Genomic DNA, 26,496 nt, shown 5'->3' on the forward strand with positions numbered 1-26,496 from the left:
ATTTATCCTTCAATAAATATTTTTAAAGCATCTACTATGTGCCAAAGCACTCTGTTAACTGCTGGGGATACAAAGATGTAAATGAAACAGTCCTTTCCCTTAGGGATCTTGCAATTTGGAGGAGACAACATATATTATTACAGGATAGTTTTTATGTCAAAGGCACTTGTAGCTATCTAAGAAAGGATTTGTATAGATCTTACTTGGTGTGAAACTGGATGAAACAAGAAATTCTAAGTGGCAAAAGTGAGGAAAGAATGCTTTCTAGTCAATGAAAAGGCATGGAGACGAGAGAGTATTGTATGTGAAAAATAAGAAGATGGCCAACTTGGTGGGATTGTAGCATGCACAAAGGAGTAATATGTAATAAGGCCTTAGCACTGAGTTGAGATGAGCTTGTGAGGAGTTTTAAATATCAAACTGAGAAGTTTATATTTGTACTTGGGAGTCATTTGAACTATTTGAAGGCATGATTTGATTTGTGTTTTTGATTTGAAACAGGATACCAGTTAAAAAACTACTGAGATAGAATAAGTCAGAAGTCAGTTAATCTGCCAATAAATATTAAGTACCTACTATTTTCCAAACAGTATGCAGACATTTCCTTTCAAGGAACTCAGAATACATGGGGTATATAACATACAACTATGTACAAATAAACTACATACAAAATAAATTGGAAATAATCACCGGAGAGGACTAAAGTTGAGGCTCCCCATGGGCTTTTACCTGATCTAGGGAAGCCTGGAATCTGAGATGAGGAGGGAGAGCATTCTAGGTATTTGAAACAGCCAGTGAAAATGCCAGTTGAGTTATGGAATGTCTTGTTCAAGAAACAGCAAGGAAGTCATTATCACTTGATTGTAGAGTACTTTGTGGGGAATAAGGTATAAGACAACTGGGGAAGGATGGGGGGGGGAGTAGGGGTTGGAGCAGAGAAGGTAACAAAGGGCTTTGAATGCCAAATAGGGGATTTTATATTTGATCCTGAAGGTGATAAGGAGCCACTGGATTTAATTGAATGGGGGTAGAGAAGTGATGTGGTCAGATCCACACTTTTTAGGAAGATCACTTGTAATAAAAAAAAAAGACCAATCAGCAGGCCATTGCTGTTAAGTCCACACATGACGGATGAGGAATGGAACTAGGATAGAGCCCTTATTCTTAGAGACAAAGAGATAAATGTGATAAGTGTTGTTGAGGTATAATTAATAAGGTTTGTAACTGATCAGAGATATGTGGAGTGAAGGAGAATGGAGGAATTGAGATGAAAGAAAAAACAACTTTATTAAATTCAAAAGAACTTGGGATAAGGCAGGTAAATAGGGCTGGGTGTTGAATAGTCTGTGGGAGAAACATCTGAGTACTAATCTCAAAGTAGTATAACAAAAGCATATTAATGAAAATGGAATGGTTAAATACCCTAGTGAAATAAAAAAATAATTGTACAGAAGGGATAAGAAAAATAAACCACAATGGTAATTCCCAGTCTACAGTGGATAAAATTGTTGCAGGAAAGAAAGAGATAGTTTTCAAAGGAGGAAACACGGTTAGTAATTGCTTGAAAAAATACTCAGCATCACTTGTAGTGAGAGATACAAATGAAAACAATTGGAAAAAAGAAATAAAAGTAATGAAATGGAATGTTTATTTAGTTGTGGAAAAATAGATTTACTCATTGTTGGAGGAATAGAAAAATTGTGGGATTGTAGAATGTTTTTGGATAATAGTTTTATTGTATTCAATAAGTTATAAACATGTGATTCATTGTTGAGAAATGCTAACAAAACAGTAAAGTTGTTGGAAGATTTTCTGAGCAATGTTCTATGCAAATGCAAAAAAAGGGCAAACAATTTAAATGGAGTAATGTTATCTAAATTATGTTATATTGATGTAAAGGAAAATCATAATATAACTAAGACAGGTATGAGGATTATGAAGAAATTTGGGTTAACTTTTATGAAATAATTCAAAGCAAAACAATCAGAAGAATAAAGTAGATATTAATAGTAAATGAGAAAGGACAAAGAATTCTGATGAGGATTTACAGAGACTGATATTTTTAAAGTGTTATATTTTATTCATTGAAATTAATTTTAATGTAAATAAATTACATTTATTTATTAATTTTATAATAAAAAATAATAAAATTTAATTTATACTGATTTCAGTATCAAGTTTTAAAGACAATGTTAGATAATTCTAAAGTAGACCAAAGAATTGATCAAGAAAAGTCTCTATCTTTATCTCTGTCTGCCTCTCTCATTTGTGCAAAAAAAGCAAAAAAATTCTTCTGAGAGTATAACCATGGACAAACTTAGTGTCTGTCCAAAGCTACACAAGCCTTGATTTTCAGAAGTTAATGGTGAAAATCAATGCATTTAACTGTTCTTTAACTACAGTTGTTAGAACAGAATTTTAAATATCGTTTTTGTGCCAGAAGTAGCTATCTTTTTTAAAAACAGTTCTGATCCTGTATGTAAAATTATACTTTAATAATCTTCATTTTTAAAAAAAATCTAAGTTTTAAATTATAATTTTTTTACACATAAAATAGCATTGAGCAAGTGAACAATCTACGAGAAATACAAGCACTGAGGCGCCTGAATCCACACCCAAATATTCTTACATTGCATGAAGTTGTCTTGTAAGTATAATTGGTTTTATTTTTTTAGTTTTGTGTATTTTGATGCTTGTGATTTAATCTTTCTTTAATAGAAAGTAAAGTTTATACCAATATTTTAAACTTTTTTGGCTGCTCAGAAAATTAATCATGTCTTTTTTCTTAAACTATATTTTTTGAACATTTAACAAGCACACAGGATCTCTGACTTCGAAGGCTAAAATTCACTTCATGAAGAAAACATATACCAAAAAAAGACAAAAATAAAAACAAAACTTAAGGGAAATAGCTAGATTGTGTAGGAAAAATACATAGGCCAATGATAGATCATCAGTGTCATCATTAGTGATAGATCAGACTTTGACACTAAAGGAACATGTTTTGAAACTTGAATTCATACATTTATTATTCATGCAGCAAATAGTAAGAGCCTACTATGTGCAGAAATACTGCTCAACCCTGGAGGTGATATGAAAATAAATTAAAACATACTTCCTGAACTCATGTACTTTACAGTCTAGTAGTTCAGTTGACGACTTAGTGGGAAAATGTTGTAAACCTATTTCAAAGTCAAGACTTTTCCATTTCCTTTATACCATTTGTTTATTGCATTAATGGTGTCTAGCAACCTTTCCTAACAAAGTCCTATAATTTCAGAGGAATTTTTATTAAGTATAGTTACTATATGATTGTTTTAAAGTTTGCCTTGTAGTCAGATATGCCACATAACATCTCCTTAAGGAGCTAGTTTTATAAATATGAAATTCTTGGTTTCATAGATCCAAATAGACCTCTCAAAGATTCTGGCTTTAATTTTCTGTGAACTACTTCACTAAATGTATGATAGAAGTTTTAAATTCAGAGGCCTGGCTCCAATCAAGCATCAAAATCTTGGTCCTTAAGATCTAGCAGAAAACTCAGCACCAAATTAGAGATCTCTTTTTAAGTGACATTTACCCGTGACTATTAACTACTTTGAGTAAATCAGTATCATTTTACTTAAATTGACAATGGACTACTTTCAAGGATCCTTTAAATTATGTTATGTTGATGTTATATGTTAATATACAATAAAATATGTTATAAGCTCAAATATCCCTAAAAGTGGGTTTGGAATAATGCAGAAAAAAATGGTATGAGTATCTCCATCCATCCATTTCATGGAGAATTGGAATTAAGATGAAGCCAGCTATGTGGTGATTGTCATCTTCCTCATAATTTTGCTGTGGCCGATTCACTTTTCAAAGCAGGTTGATAAGTTTTGACAACTAAGCCATAGTAAAACTATTTTTCTCATGAATATAGTAATAATGATAGCTGGTTATGTTTATTTAGTGCCTCAGAATTCACAAAGTGCCTTTCTTGCCTTGTGGGGCAGGCAGGTAGGAAAAGATTATTTTCAATATTTGACCAATTAAAGGAGCTAAGGTTCAGAGAAGGGTACATGCAGCCAGTCAGTGGTGGAGGTGGGGTTCTTGAACCCATATTTTTTGAGTTAAAAGCCCAGTGCTCTATTCACTTCATGCTGTCCAAAGGCTTGTGTTTTAAATAGTAATTGTTTTTTATTTCTTTTGTTCCCCTCACATAGCAGATAGACCCTTTCTCCTGGGGTTTTCTCTTCATTCTGCATCTTGTTCATTTTATTTTTGCAAAGCACAGCCTAATTATCTGCCTATTAAGTGTCCTTGTGAAATTATTATTTTTATAAAAATAGGCTTTTAGAATACTGCCTTAAACTAAACTCTTATTATTATTTCAACTTAATTTGTCTGTTTATAAATATTGATTTAAAATAAAATTTTCCTTTTTAATCACTAAGCTGTTGTCTTTGTACAATGTGTAGGGAGTGCCTTATGTTTACAAACTATGTTTAGAAATGAAGATTTGATTATACTTCCTGATGAGGAGAAAACAGAATAAAAAATGCTTTTTTCTTCAGTGACAGAAAAACTGGTTCTCTTGCACTAATATGTGAACTTATGGACATGAATATTTATGAGCTAATACGAGGTATGTTGACTAACTTGAAAGCCTATTTAAAGTCATGTTTTAAAATATAAAGTTGTTAGACTTATTTACATTATTTTGGAATGGTAGTGATAACTAATGCAGAGTGCAAAGACATTGCACTCACTGGAGATTTCTTGTTTAGTAACTTGAGATGCTGTGACCTTGATTTCAAACTAAAAAGAAGCAGATAAGCCATTAGAGGGTGCAAAGCAGATGTTAAGACCATGACATCCTAGGTGAGCTTTTCAGACCCGTCTTTATAGTATATGTATTAAATTTTATTTTTTTTATTTTTATTTTTTTAATTTAAATTTTATTTTATTTAATAATAACTTTGTATTGACAGAATCCATGCCAGGGTAATTTTTTACAACATTATCCCTTGCACTCGCTTATGTTTCGTTTTTTCCCCTCCCTCCCTCCACCCCCCCCCCCCAGATGGCAAGCAGTCCTATATATGTTAAATATGTTGCAGTATATCCTAGATACAATACATATTTGCAGAACCGAACAGTTCTCCTGTTGCACAGGGAGAATTGGATTCAGAAGGTAAAAATAACTCGGGAAGAAAATAAAAAATGCAGATAGTTCACATTCGTTTCCCAGTGTTCCTTCTTTGGGTGTAGCTGTTTCTGTCCATCATTTATCCATTGAAACTCAGTTAGGTCTCTTTGTCATAGAAATCCACTTCCATCAGAATACATCCTCATACAATATCGTTGTCGAAGTGTATAATGATCTCCTGGTTCTGCTCATCTCACTTAGCATCAGTCCATGTAGGTCTCTCCAAGCCTCTCTGTATTCATCCTGCTGGTCATTCCTTACAGAGCAGTAATATTCCATAACATTCATATACCACAATTTACCCAGCCATTCTCCAGTTGATGGGCATCCATTCATTTTCCAGTTTCTAGCCACTACAAACAGGGCTGCTACAAACATTTTGGCACATACAGGTCCCTTTTCCTTTTTTAGTATCTCTTTGGGGTATAAGCCCAATAGAAACACTGCTGGATCAAAGGGTATGCACAGTTTGATAACTTTTTGGGCATAATTCCAGATTGCTCTCCAGAATATGTATTAAATTTTAACAAACTTGATTATCTGGTAGTTGTTGTGTTTTTTTTTTTGTTTTTTTGTTTTTTTTTTTTTTTTTTTTTGGCAGATTAGAACCAGGAAGGGGAGTGTATTCCTAGAGGCAGAAAGTAACAACTGACTAATAGTAAGACTACAAGAAATGAATTTTAAAAGCACACCAGTCCAGGAGTATTTAGCATAAGGGAAAAATGATCTTACTTACCTATGTTACCACTGAGAGCACTTAAGTATTATGGCAAAATACAGTAATTAATATTTATAATAATGATTATAAAAAAAGATTAAATTATGTTCAATATACTCTAAGAAGGTAGGAAAGCAGGGTAAAATATTTAAGAAGATTGTCATTTAAAATGATTAAAATTCTAAAATGTCTTTTGCTTAAAGGTATAAGATTCATTTATCTGAAAGTCTATCTTTGTGGAATATCTCATTCCTTAGAAGTGCCAGAAAAATGAGGTGTTACAGTACGTCACATTTAAACATGTCATAATAAGCTATATGTCATTTAGAATATTTTTGTGCATTTGTGTCTAATGTAAAATATGACAAAGCATATAAGTTTAAAACATTCCATTTTATTCTCTTAGTTTGTGATATCTTTTTAAACTGTTAACCTTGTCTCTTGATAGTCTGTATATAAACTTATTAGTTAATTCTCAAAACTCAGGTGCAAAGAAGAATTTCTGTAATAAATATATACATGAATATTCAAAGCAATTTGATTTTGAATTAAACATCTTTAAATCCCAGGGTATAGGAATGTGTCTAATTGGAGAAATCTAATCAGAAACATCTCTCTCCATCTAGACAGATTGTAGAAAATGGAAGAATTTTATAGCTTGACAGTCATTCTCTCTGTCTAAGTCCAACTTCTCCTCCAAGGTTCAATTAAAGTCTTTTCTCCTCTATGAAGGCTTTCTTAACCATTCCAGCCTTTGGTTATTATTTTTTTCTTTGAACTCCTTTAATACTTACTGACTCTGCTATTTTATAGCTTACATAACCCTGCAGTATTTCATATACATATGTGTATATATGATATGTATACACATACATATATACTTTATCTCCCTCACTAGATTGCAAGAACTTCTTAGGCAGTTACTATGCCTGATTCCTCCTTTTGTAACTGACACATAATAGGCATTTATGTATATTTATTAATGATAATGATGTCATATTGTAACTTGAGTCAGTCCTTGATGTTTTACTAAGAATAATAATTTTCTTGTGTTTGTTTACCAGCCTTAGATTATTGGTTGTGTTGGAAGTTAAAGAATGAATTAATAATGGGAACAATCACTCAATAAGTAAAGTATCTAGTATTGTCTATAATAGTGTGCAGAATTTTTGAGGGATATAAAGAAAAAGTAAGATTTGTTTCTTGCTCTTAACATGTTTATAATCTAGTTATTACAAAAGTAAAAATGTTTAATAGTGAACAGTTGCACTTGTGATGTAGAGAAAAGAGCACTTGATTTATTCAGGAGTGTCCTGAATTATTTAAAACCAGCTCTGCCACTGATTGTTGTACTTGGCAAGAACACTTCTTTCAGGGCCTCAGTTTCTCCACCTATAAATGAATTTTATTAGATGATCTGCAGAATCCTTCTAATCTTAACATAATGCTAGTTGCTAAACCTTGTGATTCTAGAGGAAGAAGTGGTCATTGTGAGTCATAGTAGTTGGAAAAGCCTTCTTAGAGGAGCAGGGAACTTTCTTTCCCTTAATGTCAGTTGATTTTCATGTCTTTTTTCATGTGAGATGCCTTACCCCATTTTGTCACTTCCTTATCTCTTGTCAAGACAATCTTCCTTATCTCTTCTGTCAGCACAGTCTTCTTTCTCACCCTTTATTTTTTTTTTATCTCATCCCATCTTAATCATGTTATATATATACTTTCACTGTATATGCCTTTTAAGTGCCCTAATAGTAATAAAGTTCTTAAGTGTTACAAATAGCATCTTCCCATATAAGAACATCATCAGTTTAATCTTATTGAATCTCCAATTCATATTTTTCTTTGAGGTTTTGCATGTAAGTGTTTTGATACTGAGTTTGTGTATTCTGATCTTCATCACTGTAGTAATTTTCTAGAATTAGATTGGGAGGGGCGAGGGCTTATTTTCCAGCCTTTTCCATGACTTTTAAAGTTGGATTCTGCTCCTAGGTAGAGGGATCACTGTTTCAAGCTTCTGAAATTTGGGGCCTAGGGCCATGAGGGTCTTGCTAGGTGGCTGGCTTGCTGGGCAGGCACCATGAAGCGCCTCAGGTGGCTAGTCTGCCTTGCTTGGGCCCTGGGGGGGCTTATTTGCTGGTCTGATGTGTTTGAATTGTAGATTCTGTGGGCTAGCCTGCTGTTTGGGGGCTGTGGGGTCCAGCAGCTGGCCTGCAAAACTGGGGCTATGGGACTTGCTTCTAACCTGAACAGCTGGAGATCTCTTGCTGTCTTCTTGGACTTGGCCTATTGCTGGCTTGCCTGAATGTAGGATCCACTGGATTGTGCTCCATTTTTATCCACACCAAGAAAGGTGTAAGAGACACTTTTCTTGCCCATCTTCTAGAGTAACTTGGATTGGAAAATTATGTTACCCCATCTTTTTGTTGGTTCTGCTGCTCTAGAATTCATTTTGAGGTATTATTTTATAGTTGTTTGGAGGCGAATGTTAGAGAGTTTAGATGAATTTCTGCCTTATTCTATCATCTTTATGTCTAATTTTAAATAAATTGATTTTATTTGTTCAAAGATTTTTCATTTGTCTAATATCAAAATTATTTGTTTTATTTCTTTTGATTTTCTTTATACTGATTAAAAACTCATCCCCTATCCATAGTTATTAAAAAGTATTTCCTTCCTTGGTCCTTTAATTTTTGATGTAATGATTTTCTAGATGTATTTCCATTTTTGGCTTACTTTGGTATATGTTAAAATGGGTTGACCTAAACCTAATTTTATGCCCTCCTAATTTATAAAAGGCATTAAATATTTGAGTGAATTTTTTGTAAACTTCTAGGAATAAGTAGGATATCATTATCTGCAGTAAATAAAATCATTATTTTGTTTCCTCTTTGCCTATATTTATTCCTTCAATTTCTATTTTTGTCTATTCCTTTAACTAGCATTTCTAACATTATATAAAAAACATAATTGCTTTAATCTTGATTTTACTGGAAAAGCCTCTTTGATTTATCTTTTATGTATAGTGCTTGTGTTCTTGGTTTTAAATAGATACTCTGTCATATTAAAAAAAGTTTTTTTTATTCTTATGCTTTTTAGTTTTCAATAAAAAGTGTTCTATTTTATCAAAAGCTTTTTTCTGCATCTGTTGATAATCAAAAGTTTTGTTGTTATTGTGGTTGATTATATTGATAAATTTCCTATTGAACCATTTCAGCATTTATGGTATAAATTCATTCTGGTTATTATGTATAACATTTCTAATATGTTGTGTTGTCTTTATTTATATTTTTATTTAATTTGTATGAGAGAGAGAGAGAACGAGTAGGTGTGGTTGGGTAGGTGTAGGTGTGCCGATAATCATTAATGGTTTTGGTTTTGGTTTTTTTTCCTTACTATGTTGTCTTTCTCTTGTATAGATAGCAAGATGATATTCATATATATATATATATGTGTATATATATATATGTGTGTATATATATGTATATATATATACACACATGTATTTTTAAAGGAATGTGATATGATACTTTTTTCTATTATTGTAAATAATTTAAGCATTTTTGAATGTTTAATAGAATTTAATATAAATCCATTTTGTCCTGTGAGGGTTTTTTCTTCTGTGAGAATTTATGATCCTTTACTTAGGGTTTATATTTTGGGGTTGTAAAAATTATCTACTTTTTTATACTAATTTAGGTATTTTATATTTTTGTAAATATATATTTAATTTAGTCAAGTTTGTTACCAAATAGTTGGGCAAAAGAGCTTCTACTATTTTCTTTTATTTTCTCTTCATGATTGTTGAGTTCTCATTTTTTCAGATTCATTAATGTTTTATTTTATTATTTACTTTATTAATTTAAAAAAATTCCTACTTTTACATATCAGTTTTTTTTTTTCCTTTCTGCTTTTTATTTTGTTTACCTTTTTTATTTTCATAATTTCTATTTTGGCAATTTGTTATTGTAGTTGGTTTAAAAAAAAACTTGTTACTCTTCTAGTTTTATTTTAGTTGCAAGCCCAATTTATTGATCTGTTTTTTTTTTTCTTTTGCTGATGAAAGTGATTAGAAAATTAAAGTTTTCTCTCTAATTTGTTTTGTCTGCATTTCAGAAGTCTTAGTATACTGTTGCATTGTTGTCTTTCATTGATGAAATTACATGTTGTTAATGTAATTTGTTTTTTGGCTCACTAATTCCTTATTATTAAATTATTTAATCTCCATTAAAATGTAAATCCTTTCTTCTGTTGTGATTTGAAATTAAGGTAAACTGAGACAGCAAAATTCTAAGCACATTTATTGGTAAAGTTAGTATTACCAACAAATGGGGTCTTTAAGAGCCTCAGCAAGCCAGAGACTCTGAATGAGGGCTGAGGAATTATGTTTATGTTCAAAAGGAGACACATCTAAAAATTAGAAGGCAGCCTCATAGACAAGGAAAACAATATGATTGGTTACAAAGTCAGAAACACTGTATATATGAGGGAACCATATAATTGGCTGTTAATTTGGAATGTAAGGCTGGCAATAATTCCTCTTTCCATATTGTCATTATGAAAAGCTGATTCGTAGTGTCTATCTGCATGGCTAATGTGTGTCAGTGTCATTCACATTTATAGTCATAATGACTAATTGAATGTTTCCTTCCATTATGTCTTATTATATTTTTTATTCTCTTTGCCTTCCTTCTCCTGTCACAGAGAAGAATTTGGTAAAAGGAAAGGTGTGATCAGCACTAGAGATCTACACTTGAAGTGATCTGATTTTAATTTTTTTGCCTTCACCCAAACCCTTATTACTGGTTCTTACTTTTCCAATCTCCAGTTGTGTAATCCACCTTCTGAAATTTGTTTTGCTGGTAACTATTCTGGCCCTATTCTGTTTTTTTTAAAGCTTTTTTCTTCTTTCCTTTATCTCTGCCTCTTTCCTGGCTGTATTTTCTGTATTTACCAAATTCTGTGTATGTGTGTGTATTTGATCTTTCTTTGTTAGGTTCAGACTAGAGTGATGTTCCTGTGTGATTTCTGCTCCACATCCTCCTTTCGTTTTTATCATCTTCCCTTCAGTTATGAGAAATTTATGTTTTCTCCTATTTCTTCCTCATTTTTTCCTTAGAATATTCTTTTTTTCCTTTTAAAAAGTACTATTTGAAAGAATTTTTTTATCGGTACAGATAAAAATGATAACACATTTTTATGTTAAGAGAGTATGGAATGTTAGGGAGAAAACATGTATTCACAAAGTGTTCAACTCCAAAGTAAAATATGTGATCTTAAAAAATGTCCATCAAAGCTCCCCATAATTCAATTACTGCAAACAACTTCTCTGAGCAAGATGAAATATTGTAGTTATAATATTTTCATTATGCATTGTACATTGTATGGGGGGCTGTTTGAAATAGATGAGGACTATATTTGTACAGGAGACACCTTTGGCCTGCTTGCTAGACTTAAGGTTAAGGTCACATAACCAAACTACATAGACCCAATCAATTCCATAAGCCTCTTCTACATTTGCAAAAACTTCTTTAGCTGCCCTTTTATTTACCTTTTTTTTTCATAAATATTCCTCTTGCCTTGCCTGTCATTCCTCTTTTATTACTTTACTTTTTCTTTCTCTTCTGCTTTCTGCTTCTGAAAATTAGTATCAAGAACTTTCGAGTATTATCTTTGTACTCCTCTTCCTGTTTCTGACTAGTCTATACAATTGTGAAATAGCCTTACAGCTACATGAAAAGTCATAATTCTGTAGTATTCTTTATTCACAATTCCATTCATAGCATCTGACATGCCTCTTTATCTTTCCCCTCCCTCTTCTCACCTCAAGCTTTCCTTGCCAGGAGGTAGTCACCCTCCCTTCATAGAGTGCCAAAGTAGTCATCATTCTTGAAGGATAAAATTTTTTTCTTCAGCCTCTGTTCTCCTATTGTTCATGGTCTAGGTCAGGAGCCAGGATGACAACTACACCAAATGAGTTTACCTGAGTCATGATGCATTAAAACCTCAAACCCATTGCCATATGTACCACCTCATTCCCATCTTATTTAATTCCTTCTTATTCAGAATCTAAAGGAGCCTTATAATTTTATTTTTAAAATATATTACTTAATTTCTTCCAGATCTCCTTTTGGTCTTTGTGACTAAGGTTTGTTTTTTTTCTTTGAAGCTCTACTTAAAAGCTGTTGTGGGGTTGCTCTTTTGTCTGTTGGGTAGGTGTAAATTTTAAGAGTTCTTTATTTAAGTGTCTTTTGTTCACTATGTAGCTCAGTTCATGATTTTGGACTTAGTGCCAGTACTAGGCTGCACTCATTCTTAACTCTTGAATGTCCTGGTCAGGTCCTTTTTTGTCCTTACCTCTTTTTCCTAATATGTGCTCTTTTGTTTTGACTTCTTTAATAGGTGCTTGCCCTTAGCTTCCAGCTCCTCTATTATCCCTGCTTAAGATTTTATGATTGACTCAGTAGGTACTACCATGGTCTTTCAGTTTCTCTGGGACCTCCATTTTGCTCTGCTTTTTTCCATTTGGTGGTGCTACCTTGGGCTTCTGATTCATTTACCTGTACCCATGCTGATTTCCATATAGACTTTTCTTAAGGTGCTGTAGCTTTTGGCTCTATTTTTATGCTGTCCTGGGATGGATGGAAGAACTTACTGATGTTTCTCTTTGGATTTTTTGGACAGTATTCAAACTGGTGATTGTTTTAAATAACCAAGGGAGTAAAAGTTGGAGATCTGGGCTCTCTGCAGCCTTTGACTTTGCCAAAGTAAAAAATGCTGTCTTTTTGCTTTTTAATAGATATTTTTAAATGAAATTTCAGTGAACCACAGGTCAGGAAAAACAAAGAAGTATGTGGTATAGTTCTTAACTTTTCATATAAATTCTGGAAACATGTTACAAGTAATTTGAAAGTTTTATTATACTATCACATTAAAGTTAATTACTGACACAAAAATATTTAAATCAATTATTAGTGGGTTTTTTATATTATCATTGTTACTGTTTTAATTATGTAGAAAACAAAGGGAATAATTACATAGTTCCAAAATAAAGTACACACCAAGAATTCAGACCAACAAACATTTATTTGTGCAAAATATTTGTGCTGGTAATTGAAAAAAAAGAATAAAAAACAGACCTCATTTATTAATTAAAGGAGGAAGGAGAATATGTAAACATTTATGAAAAGGATTGTAAAAGCTTAAATGGGAACATTTACCTAGAAAGAACGACCATGACATTTAGCATTCTAAAGTTAAAAAAATTTGTAGACATGGCACATTAATGACATGTATAACATAATTTAAAAAAGCAAATATATTCATTTAAACCATGCTCTTAAGAACTTTATGCCAAAACAGCTTGTTTCAACTTCTTGGCAAGATACTCAGGGCATTGCAGTTCTAAAGCACCATTGTCTTGTGATACTTGTGTTGGATTTTGTTTTTTTTTTTTTTTAAGTACTTCAGGATTGTTACAAATATACAAAATTAAAAACCCATTCTAGATATCAAGCTTAAGTGAAAATACATTAAAACCCCCACATATCCATCTTAAATTTTCCATGATTTGGGGGGCCAAGAAATGAAAGACTAGAGATGTGTTCCAATTTAAGACGAGCAAAACTGTTAGTGTCATCCTTATTAATTAGAAACCATGATTAAAAGATTGAAATAAATACACTTGTATTTTAAATGATAACTTTGCCATTTTATCTGTATTTTTAATTGTAAAATTTATTTAGCCTATGTGTTACATATAAATGGACAAAAATAATAATTCTTATTATCTTGTAAGAAGGAGGAAAAATGGATTTTTATTCATTGCCTCTTCAAATTGTAGGCTCTCATTCTAAATTCAATAAAGATGTAACTGTCACTGTTATGTGTCTTCTGCACAGGGAGAAAACACCCGCTCCCAGAAAAGAAAATAACGAACTATATGTATCAGCTGTGTAAGTCTCTTGATCATATGCATAAGTAAGTGACTCCGTTTATAAACATAACTTCATATGAAAATTTAGCACTTATTAAAATATTTATAATAATTATATTGATTTTATTTTTCCTTTTGTGTTGGTACAGAAATGGAATATTTCATAGAGATGTAAAACCAGAAAATATACTAATCAAGGTAAGATGTTTTACATAAGAAAATGGTATTGGGTTTGATATGGAATTCAAAATTCTGTGTCTTATCTCCCAGAGTTACTAGTGGTGTATTAGTAAATTTTGAGTCTTAAGAGAATACAATTTTCAGATTCAGTTCAGTTCAGTGTACTTTTACTAAATACCTATTATGTGTGCCGAGCACCATGCTAAGCATTGCAGTAATATAAAAATTTAGATATGATCCCTTATTTCATATAACAGTTTAATAGTCTAACAAGTCTAACATTGTATTTTAACAATACAAACTTATATACTTGAATGGATTTATGATTTCATTGGTGGTATTATTACCTCTATGACTTCTCATTCTTTGCAATTTTATAGGTCACTGGTAAAAAAAAAAATCAGTAGTTAGCTAGACTGGCCCTTTAGCAACAGATAGCTTTATACTGGTTTAGTGTATCTTTCATAAACATTGGGCTTTGACATAGGAAGAGTGGTGAAAGAGGACAAACAAGATGCTATGTTACCTTAAGGGAAAAGGTGGTTTCTCATCTTTTATAGGAAGACTTTTTAAACCCTCTTAATTCTAGTGCCTTCCCTCTTTTAATTATTTACTATTTTTCTGGCATATATTTCATTTGTACCTATTTGTTTGCTTGTCTCCTTCAATAAATTGTGAGCTCCTTGAGGACAAGGATGTCTTTTGCCTCTGTTTTTATGTCTAATGTTTCTATTTTTATTTCAGATACTAGTAAATATTACTGATTGGATTGATTAAAGGGAAGGAATCAGATATCTATACTAAGAAATGCAATTAGTAATTAGTCTTAGTAATCTTGGTTAAACCACTTCACTTTTCTTAAAGCCAATTTTTTTTTTATCCTCAAAATATGGTGTTCATTTCAATACCTACCTCATAGCAATTGTTTTGAGATCAAAGAAGAAAATTATATGGAAAATACTTTTAACTATAAAATGTTATTACACTTGAGATATTCCCATGTGTATTTATATCTGAGACTCTGCTCTAATTGATTTATGGGAAACTTATTTAATATGAATGAATGTTCTTCAGAAACATAGGAGTCACCACTGAAATTTCTGGTGAGCTTTCAAGAAGCACAGAAAACAGCTATGGCTTTTTTTTTTTTTTTTTTTTTTTTTCTGAGGCAATTGGGGTTAAGTGACTTGCCCAGGATCACACAGCTAGGGTGTGTTAAGTATCTGAGATCAAATTTGAACTCGGGTCCTCCCGATTTCAGGGCTGGTGTTCTATCCATTGTGCCACCTAGCTGCCCCATGACTATTCATTTTTAATGATGTTGCTCCATAAAGAGATAGAACAACAATAGAAAAACAATTCTGTGCCTCCATAGGAGAAAGAAAGCTGCTAAGTACTAAAGGAAATTTAGAGAAGATTGGAGATAACAGACTGGGTGAGATAAATGCTCATAAGATAGGCATTTACCAAAGGCACAGCAACTAACTAAAAACTTTTAATGTTACACACACACACACACACACACACACACACACACACATACATACTCTTTTTAAAAATTTATTTTTAATACACATTGCTTTGTGAATCAGAGCAAAAGGGAAAAACCATGGGAGAGAAAAAAATAGAAAAAAGAAGTGAACATAGCATGTGTTGCTTTATATTCAGTCTCCATAGCTCTTTTTCTGGATACAGATGGCATTTTCTGTCCAAAGTCTATTGGGATTGCTTTGGATCACTGAACCACTGAGAAAAACCAAGTCTTTCATAGTCGATCATCACATATTCTGGCACACATCAATGTGTGCCTGGTTCTGCTTATTTCACTCAGCATCAGTTTGTAGAACTCTTTCCAGGCCTTTATAAATCAGCTTGTTCACCATTTCTTATAGAATAATAATATTCCATTACCTTCATGTACCACAGCTTGTTCAGCCATTCCCCAATAGATGGGCAATCATTCATTTTCCAGTTCTTTGTCACCACAAAAAAAGCTGCTACAAACATTTTTGCACATGTAGGTCCTTTTCTCTCCTTTTATGATTTTCTTGGGATACAGATCCAGTAATGACATTAAAGGGAATGCACAATTTTATAACTCTTTGGGCCTAGTTCCAGATTGCTCTCCAGAATAATTGGATCATTTCACAACTCCACTAACAGTGCATTAGACGTACACATGCACATTAATGAGAGGCACTTTAGTATTGTAGATTGGCTGACCTCAGAGCTAGAAAGACCTAGGTTTAAGTTTATGCTTTAATCAATGATCTGTAAGTTTCAGAAAATGTGCCAGCTTGCATTGGTATAGAGAGAATGATCTCATTTAGGAGTTACCTATATTGATGAAATCACAAGTCTAGTCAGTATCTCTAATTTGATGGCAGAAAACCCCAAGTGTTCAGGAGACATTAAGGATTTATTTTTTAGTCAGGTTGTATTTGTCACAGTGGAGATTAAAAGCTTTCGTTGGGCAATAACAGCAAAGTTTTTTTAGAAAGTGGTATGGTTGTTGACTATTGGTCAGAGGGTGCAGTTTTCAAACCTGGCCTTGTTCTAAATGTAAGAAAGTCTATTGTTATTTTATATATTTTACTGATAGCATTTTAGGATGACTTTAAATATTTTAAAGCTTGAAATCATTTGGAAATAGATATCAAATACTGATTTTCATGGCAACTGTAAATATTTGTATAAATAAGCTACTGAAGCTACTGAATCAGATACGTCTTATTTGGGCCTTAAAATTTTGGGTTTTTTCTTGCAGCAGGATCTTCTGAAATTAGGAGACTTTGGGTCATGTAGAAGTGTTTATTCTAAGCAGCCATATACAGAATATATATCTACTCGTTGGTACCGGGCACCTGAGTGTCTCCTCACAGATGGATATTATAGCTACAAGATGGATATGTGGAGTGCTGGCTGTGTGTTTTACGAAATCATGAGGTAAAATAATTAGATATTGTACTTAAAAATAAAAAAATGCTCAACTAAAAATATTACTAATAACATTTCATCCTTATATGGTAGCGTTAAATAGAATCAGGAGGTTGGACTAGATGATTTATAAGATCCTATCAAGTTCTTAAAATTCTGTGATTTTAAAATAAGCTAAATTAGAAGTCTGGATTAATTTTGATGGTTTGATGCTACTTCATCCTTAAAAGTGAATTTAAAAATAATTCTGTAGCTTATCTTGGTTTTGTACTAAATTTCCCTCTTTTTTTTTTTTTTTTTTAAATCATTTTGTTTCTCAAATACTGATCATTGATTTGCATTCAAAAAGGAAACATCAGAGTTTGGGAGTTTTATTTTTGTACTGTTGATCACAGCTCTACCAAAGTAACTCTAATTAATTTGATGCTTTGATGGCAGTGTATAAGAAGAAAAAGGCTCATAGTCTTAATTATTTGTTCTCAGGGGTAAGGAATCAGGTAAGGTAGTGAGTGACCGGTTTTATCAGAATTAGGCTCCTTGTGATCCATTAGCAACCTAGCTTAGCTCTTAGTTCCTGAGCTGCCTACTTTGATTTTGTGTGGAGAGGGAAAGATGACAAGCAAAAAAAAAAAAAGGTATATTAGCACCTAAATGAGTTCAGATCTCCTCTAATCCCCCAGCCCAATAAAGTTCTAGAAGGAACAGTGATAAAGAAAACCAAAGAGAAGCAGTTATAAACTCTTCTATCCAGTCCTAGACTATGCAAAAAGAAGGCCAGAATCCTGTGCTTGGTCTGAGTGGAGACAAGTCCCTGCCATGGCTTGATGTAAAGCAAAGTGCAAAAGTGTCCCAGAACCAGAGCAAAAGGCAGAACCAGAACAATCAATCAGTAAACATTTATTAAGTGCCTACTATGTGTCAGGCACTGTGTTAAGCCCTAAGAGGCAAAAGACAATCCCTGCCCTCAAGGAGCTTACAATCTAATGGGAGAGACAACATGTAAACAAATATATACAAATCAAGCTATATACTGGATAAATGGGAAATAATTGAAAGAAAAGTACTAGAATTAACAGGGGTTAGGAAGAGGAATTCTTTAAAATACAGATATTTATTTAGGACCAAAAGAAGCTACCGAGGGCTGTAATTTGTGTAGAGGAGGGAGAGCATTCCATACTTAGTGCCTAGAGATGGGAGTGTCTTGTTTGTGTAACATCCAGGAGGCCAATCACTGTATGGAAGAGTGGTACGTGCAGAGAAGACTGGCATGGAATGAGGAGGCTGGATTATGGAGGGCTTAGTGAATGCCAAGCATTAAGAGGCAATAAGAAGCTACTAGAGTTAATTGAGTAGGGGAAGTGATATGATTGGATCTCTGTTTTAGGAAAATCACTTTTGTGCTTATAGGAGGACAGCCTGAAGTGGGGAGAGACTTGAGTAGGCAGACCCACCAGCAGACTATTGCAGTAATCAAAGCGTAAGGTGATGAGAGCCTGCATTAAAGTGGGGTAATGTCAGAGAAGAGAAGGAGGGATTTTGGGGAGATGTTGCTAAGGTGAAAATGACAGGCCTTTGGCAACAGTTTGAATATGGGATCTGGTGAGAATTCCAGAATGACTTCCAGATTGAGAGTCTTAGGGATTGGAAGATCACGTTGCCCTCTACATTAATGAGGATGGTGAAGTGGGAGAGAGTTTAGGGGAAAAGATAATGAATTTTATTTTGGACATGTTGAGGTAAAGATTTCTACTGGACATCTAGTCCAAGATGTCTGAAAGCAGTTGGAGATATGAGATTGGAGCTCAGCAGAGATGAGATACAGGGCAGGATAGGTAGATTTGAGAATTATTAATTAGTATATAGATGGAAATGAAATCCTTGTATAGAGATGAAAGAAGTGATTATATCATTTTATAACAGTTTCAATAGGATGATTAGGTCAAAAGCCAGATTAAAAGGACTACAGAAGAGAGAGGAAAATGGAGGTTCTTTTGAAGATGGCCTTTTCAAGGAGTTTAGTTACAGAAGGCAGACGAGCTATAGGATAACAGCAAGCATGGAAGGATCAACTGAGAAATTTTTCAGGATATAGGAGACATACAGTATGAAACTAAAGGAAGAAAAATTACTTGAGTGATGGAGAAAGGGACAATGGAAAACAAGGAGCATTCCAACTTCCCTTCCTTGACTAGTAAGCTGAGGAGAATGAGTGAAGGTATAGCCATTACTAGAAAGGGTCACCAGGGAAGCTGTGCTACCAGGGAGGATTATTAAATCCAGGTAAGAATTATTAAAAGGAAAGAGAGAGAGAGAGAAATAGATTAAAGATGAAGAGAAATTTATTGCCTATGGCACAGGTATTCCACATGACACAGTGGAAGAGCTGGGTGAAGTTAAAAGAAAACTGAGTTGGAATGGTTAAGGGTATTGGGAGTGAGCAACTGAGTGGGAGAGGGAGAGAGCAACTACCTTCAAAGGAGAAACTAAGAGGCTTGATGTCAAAGGCAGAGCTCCTCTTTTTTTGCACTGGAAGTTCTCCATATCCCCAGTTAGGGGACTGAGATGGCAGGAGAAGGAAAATACCTTGTACTGCTTACAGATGTAAATGGTTGCTTTGTGATAGAGAGAGGATGCTTGACGTGGCCCCAATAGTCTTCCTAAGGGATGCCTTGCTTTTATCAGGAGATGGAAGACTCAGAGCTCTCGGCTTTAGGGTATCTGTGGTCTGAATGTACTTTCTTCCCTGAGATGGTTGGCTGTGAGGCAGTAGAAGGAAGTGCCTAGTGTGACCCTCTGGCAGTCTTTCCTCCTGATGGCAGTTCTTTCCTCCTTCTGAGGAGACAAGGCTGGACCAGTACACAGGCAGCCTGTGCCTAGGCCATAGCAGGGAAAACAACCAAAACAAAGTACCTGTTACCATTTACAAACTTTGGTTGAGACCTGTCAGGTTCATAAAAAGTGGCAGAGCCAGTTCCAGGTGCAGAACTCTGCAAAGAGAAGGAAGCCAACGTCAAAAATCTAAGCTGAGTCATCAGAAAACTGAGCCCAGGAATACTGTAAAAAGTGAGGCCACTTAGGAACAAGTAGAGTTTGAACCTATCAGCTTAGCACATGGGAAGAAGCAGAGTTTGACTTCAGCATAAAGTCCTAATCCTGAAACTGAGGCTAGAAATTGGAATAACAAAATGCCAAAAATTATGATGGCCTGGGAGAAATCTAAAAGGTAATCTAAGAAGAGAGTAAGTCCAGTTAGGGATAGAGAAAAGAATGTCCTATCAATAAAGACTTTTAAAGGTACTTGGAAGAAATGAAGTAAAAAATTTTAAAGTGTTACATTATATGAGATGACCTCCAGGGAGGACTGAATGTCCAAGATAATTAATTGTTTAGAACAAATGATAGTAAAGGATTGAAGAATTGAACTGTCAGAAAATCAAATGGTTCAAACAGAAAGTAATGTATCCAGGAGACAACAAGAAACATTGAAACAAAATAAAAGATTAACCAAAAAAATAAGAAAATGTAATGTACTATGAAAAAAACAACTATTTTGGAAAATAGGTTAAGGAAAGATCATCTAAAAGTCACCAGACTATCTGAAAATCAAGAGCACAGATAGTGTCAGAGACGAGGGACAGGTAGGTGGAGGACAGTTATACAGAGAAAATAGGATAGGGAAACTATTTTAGGTGGGTTTGTAGTTTCCAATATTTGTTTAGTAGATTTTAAGACAATACTTTTACTTTAGTAATTCAGAATTTAAAATGAGCATATTTTTAATCAAGAAAAAAAAATGCACCTTTACTGGAGAAAAAAGGCACAAAAACCAGCTTTGAAAAACATACATTTAATTCTAAATTAATGCTTATTTTGAGAATTGATTTATATTTTTGGATTCTTCAATATCGTTTATTCATCTGGATACAAGATGAAGATTTCTCCAATTTTTCCAATGCCTTAGCAGATCTCTTTTTTTCTATATTTCAAAAAAATATTGATTTTATTTAGAACTTCACAAACATCAAAAAAAAATATCAAACATTTCCATACACAAAAGAGAATCTAAAGAAAACTGCATATAAAACAATCTCTATTATATAATTTTCTTTTTTGAAAAAACTATGAGAAAGTAAACATTACTTTCAAAGCTATTCTAATTATCTATTTATCCTTCACAAATTCCTTCTCTTCTGTACATTTTAAAGATGCTTCAATGGTCCTTTCTTTTCTCTCTCTCTCTCTTTTTTTTTTTTTTTTTTTTTGGTTGGCATATTGCTAGCTTCCTTCTCCCTAGCAACCCCAAAAAAGAAAAATCATAATCCTTATGGCTACCAAGCATACTCAAGCAAAATCTTTGTTGTCATAACTATCTTATTTTTTTGTTTATATCCCCAATGATTGGAATATAGTAAATACTTAATGACTTTTCTTTCATTCATTAATTCATCTGTCACAGAAAGAGAAAAATAGCAAAGTGCAGAAAAGATTCTGTGTTCTTTCTCCCAGTCCAAATATAAGGGAATACAGTAATTTTCACAGTGAGACAGAAATTGAAATTACTCAGAACCAAACCCACAATTCAATCATTCTACTTCTTGTCTTAAAAGGCTAAAATTTGAGCTAGGAGACTGAGATTGATGGATCTCGTAAGCTCTGGAGTTCTAAATTGTAGTGGGCTATGTTGATGGGGTTTTCAAGCTAAGTTTGGTTTCATTAATGAGCTTCCAGGTTTGGGGGTAGAGGGAAGCGTGGCTACCTGAGTTGAAATGAGGTGGTCCAAGTTGAAAATAGAACAAACTTAAAAAGCTCCTTTGCCTTGGTGGCTGTACTAGGCCCCCTACATTTCCAGCCTGGGAAAGATGGGTGTTTGAAATTGATTCAGTGTTTGAAAAAGCTTTTTTTTTTTTTTTTTTTTCCCTCAAAGAAGCTATTTATTTGAAGTTAGAGGACCTTCAATCGATCTGGCCTCTCTTATTCTGATTATGTATGTGACTTTGGTAAAGTCACTTAGTTCTCTGGGTCACAGTTTCTTCATCACCAGCAGATTGCCTTTATTCTCTCCCTGTTTACTGATTGCTTCCCTTCTGCCTACAGCCAGCCACTTAAATATCTTTTAAAATCTCTCAGTAAATCCTATCATTACCCAAAGTTACTGTCAAAGCTCTTTTCTCTTTCTTGGCCAACAACCCAAGGATCTTTTATAGTTGTTCATTTCCTTTTGCACTCACTTCGATCTCTTTGCAATCTAATCTAGCTTCCAATCTCATTATTCAGCATTTTCAGACATGGCCATTTTGTAGATTTGTTTGTATTGACTAATTATTTGTTACATGGGAAGGCTTTCATTTTGTGGGGGAGAGGGAAGGGGAAGAATTGTGGGGACAGGAATAATGATAAGTATGCCAAAAAGAAAGAAAAGAGCATTAACAAATTCACAGATGTGAATTGAAGCAACTTCATAAAGAGATACAGCCAAGCAAGACAGTTTGGGAACTACTGTGTTAAATTTGCTTAGTCCTATTTTCCTGATTTTTTTTTTTTTTTTTTTTTTTTTTTTGGTGTGTGTTAAATGATCATGTTTGTCGATGTTTGTCAAATATATAATAATTGGAAAGAATTTTTTTAAAGGAATTCTTTCCTTCAATTCCTTCCTCTTTTGCCTCCATTCTTTTAGTGATCACAAACCTGGCATCTCTGGAAAACTAATTATCTAGACAGCTGCTATGTAGTAATTATCTAGAACTGCTCTCTTCCAAAAATAAGTAACTAATTTCTTTTCCTTTTTTTTAAGGCTTATGTTCAAATTTCCTGAATATATAGAAATAATATTTATAAAAGAATTTTTCTGGTTTTCTATCCTCAAGTCATCATGAGGATGGTTATGTTTAGATGATTTCGTCTCTGAAGATGTCATTTAGTGCTTCATGGAAAGACTGAAAATGTTCCTGATTGAGCACATTGAGAAAAGTGTTGTTTGGAAATTAAAGACAAATAGATAAACTGATATTAGTATCTAGAAAAGGGAAGATGATTCTGAGGAACATATGATGCAATCTTGTTGAATATAGATTAAAGCTGATGCAAGAATTTAATGATGGAAGATAAGAAATCTCCCATCGAAGAGACTGAATTGTAAAATGAGTAGGTAGGTGGCTAATTTGTTCAGTGTTATAAAAGTTTCTCTAACTTTTGCAACATAATTTGACATGTTAGAGTAAGAGCAAGATGTAGGCAATTCTGTAGAATTGTTTCTGCCCAGTTAGGCCATTTGATTGCCATTTTTAGAGTGAAGCCCTTCAATGATAGTTTTTTTTTGAAGGATATTTCAAAAGGGAGAAGAATCACCAAGAGAACACTTTATTCTGTATCTCATTTTTTAACCAACAGGAAAGAACTGGGATAAAAATAATGAGTTACAGCTCCCACTTAAAGGTTTATAATAGAGGAGAGAAATGCTAGGCATAGTCTGATACTCTAAATTTTAGTTGAATACATTTCATTTTAAAGGAAAGTAAAGAAGTATAGAAAGCTCTTAATAATTCCTTTGAGGAAGAAAAGTGAGATTTATTTGAAGGGATTGATGTGGATCTATAGAGAACTCACCAGTGCATTTAGATTTTAAAAGATAGTTACAGAACATGTGAGCAAAGGCAGGCCTTAACACTGAGAGAATGGCATCAGAAGTGGTAAAGCTCAGTGTGAGAAGTTGTTTTGGGCTCTATGCCTGATCACATTTCACCTTTGAACTTCACAGAATCATAAAATTTAAAATTGGAAGGATGTTTAGCAGCTGTTTAGTCTAGATCTTATTCAGAAGGAACTTCCTTTGTAACATACTTGGTAGGTAGTTATTCACACTCATTCTGAAGACCCTTGCAGACCATTTTCCATTTTCAGATCATTCTCATTGTTGAAACAATTTTCCTGACATCAAGCTTAAATATCCCAATTTTTAGCTTCTCCAGTTTTTCCTTGTTTTCTCTTCTGGAACTAAATGGAACAAGCCTATTCCTCTTCTACTTAAATAATTCTTCAGATGTATGAAAATTATTGCTCTTTTCTTTTCTATGCTAAACATCCCCAATTCCTTCAAATGATTCTTCTTAGCTTTTTAACTTTTGCATCATATTGCTAGCTCACACTGAGCTAGCATGTCATGAAAACTTCAGATTATTTTCAGGTGAACTGCTCTCTAACCATACCTTCTTTATCCTATGCCTGTGAAATGTTTTCCCCTTAAATCTAAATATAGTACTATATGCTTTTAGTTATTGAATTTTATCTTCTTAGATTTAACCAGTACTCTGTCTTGTCAATAAGATCTTTCTGGATTCTGACATTGTCATTCAGTGTGTTAGCTGTCTCTTGCAGCTTTGTGTTATTATTTTCCTGAAGTCAATCACCATATATCCCTTCTACTTAGTAAATCCCATAGTTCCTTTCAAGGATCAAATATAAACTTTTCAATTAGTATTTGGAGCCCTTCACAACATAGTTCCATGTAACAAAATAGGAGCTTAGTAACTGCTTGTTTTTTTGATCATCCTTTTATGCTTGAAATGCACTTTCTCACCTTAGCCTCTCAGTCAGCATCTATTATGTGCCAGACTGTGCTTAGAATTCTTACTTTCTTTCAATCTCTAGCTTCTTTTAAAGCTACTTTATAAGGCTTTCCTTCATCTCCCCAACTGTTAGTGCCTCCTTCCCATATGTCAAATTACCATGTATTTATTCTTTATGTATTTTAATTGTGTATACAATGTCTCACTTTATAGAATGTAAAAATGTAAGCTCCTTAAGGATAGGAACTGATTTTTTGTCTGTGTCTGTAGCCTAGCACAGTATTTGTCATGTAGTAGGTATTTAACATGGCTTTTTTTTTTTTTCCCATAATAGGTCTGTAAATTTAATTAATATACCAGTTGTGATTTTATTTAAATCATTGATAAAAATATTAAATAGCATAGAGCCACTTGGACACTCCATTGGAGATCTTTGCCAATTTGACACCAAACAAATGATGACTTTTTGAATGCTTGTCATGGAGTAACACTTGAATTCCTTACCTTACAAAGTTCTTGTGGAAAAAATAATGACTACTATGGAAATAAATGATAGTTGTTATTATTAACAACAACACATTTTATTCTGTACTGTCATTGTCACTTAAAAATTAGTTTTCTGATGAAGTCTCTATACTTGACCTAAGATGAATCTGTCACTCAAGAAAAGAAAATCATGGGGGGAGTGATAAGGCTAGTAGTCTCCAAGCTAGTGGCGGTAGGTACTGGGAAAAATTAGGTGAAAAGTTAGGTGTTGGACCTGTAACTTTCTGGAGGTCCTCCAGATGGGCCTTGATCTTAGCCTATAGTCATCATGAGGATGGTCAGGAATAGTCTAAAGTCTTTATTGCCTCCTTCACAGTCTGTCTCCTTCACAATCTGTTCACTCTGACTTACTCTGTCCCCAGTTCTCTCAGCCCTTAAATACTCTATTACAGTTACATCATTAGAGCATACTAAGTATGTGTGAAATAGAGAACCATTATATCACCATACTAAGTACTAAGTATATGTGAACTAGGGAACCATCATCTCATCAAACACACTGAGGTAACACTTTGTAAGTATCCTCGTTTCAAGTATACTTCTCCAGAGTTCCGGCCCTCTACAGAAACCTGCTAGCAGTTGCACAATGGCGGCATGACATAGCATGATAGAGTGTCAAGGCAACTAGGTTTCTTGGGGAGGAACAAGAGACCAATTTTAGCTTTGGTGAATAGACAAGATAAATTTGGGTGGAAGCTGAGAGGAAGAGAACAATGATACCTTATGAAGGTGGCAATTAAGGTAAAAAAGGCGATTGGGGAAAAGAAGATTAGAAAGAAGAAATGCATATTAAGGGAATATTAATCAGGGCTATTTGTTAAAAATTTTAGAAGCAACAAAAATTAATACTTTATCTTAAGTTTTAAAGTTTGCCAGGTACTTTCATATATGTTTATATCATTTGATCTGAATCCTATGAACCAATGTGTAATGGATAGTGGATAAAGACCTGGCTTTACAGCCAAGAATACCTGGGTTTAAGCCTAGGCCATGATACTTACTGTTGTCACACAGCGCAAATCCCGCTAAGCTACAGAGAATGTGCTGCTAACATAAAATGACAGAGGAAATTTCCTTATTTTAGAGTTCTCTATATGAATGAAATCTCAAGTCCACACCCTATTTAATAATCCCATGACACATAACATTTAATGTTTAGCTCATCCAGATGAGCATCTCTAAATTAGGCAGTACAATTAAATGCTTGTTTTTTAGGTAAGGAAACTGAAGCTTAGATTAAGTGACTGACCTTGATATTGCGTAATATAAAGAAAAGGACACTAGATTTGGTGTCAGAAGACCGACTTCAAATCCTGACTTTTCTAGCTATTTGTGTAATCCTGTGCAAGTCTCTTTTCTTTTTGGAGCCTTAGTTTTCTCATCTTTAAAATGATCCAACTCATTTTAGATCAGGAATTCTTAA

The 26,496-nt window shown here is 33.5% G+C and overlaps 1 protein-coding gene across 8 annotated transcripts in view; it reads left to right on the forward strand.

Moving 5' to 3' along the window:
- MOK (MOK protein kinase) overlaps window positions 1-26,496 on the forward strand; it is a 94,804-nt gene that overhangs the window by 45,621 nt on the left and 22,687 nt on the right. For 4 of the 8 annotated variants that reach the window (XM_051978345.1, XM_051978341.1, XM_051978344.1 and 1 more), the window contains exons 3-7: window positions 2,558-2,647; window positions 4,563-4,633; window positions 13,814-13,892; window positions 13,998-14,046; window positions 16,796-16,974. In XM_051978345.1, coding sequence (XP_051834305.1) covers window positions 2,558-2,647; window positions 4,563-4,633; window positions 13,814-13,892; window positions 13,998-14,046; window positions 16,796-16,974 — 468 coding nt within the window. The remainder of the gene's footprint in view (window positions 1-2,557; window positions 2,648-4,562; window positions 4,634-13,813; window positions 13,893-13,997; window positions 14,047-16,795; window positions 16,975-26,496) is intronic. The other 4 variants (XM_051978347.1, XM_051978348.1, XM_051978342.1 and 1 more) reach the window with 3 other exon arrangements.

The sequence above is a fragment of the Antechinus flavipes genome, chromosome 2 (assembly GCF_016432865.1).
Source record: "Antechinus flavipes isolate AdamAnt ecotype Samford, QLD, Australia chromosome 2, AdamAnt_v2, whole genome shotgun sequence".
Lineage (NCBI taxonomy): Eukaryota > Metazoa > Chordata > Mammalia > Dasyuromorphia > Dasyuridae > Antechinus > Antechinus flavipes.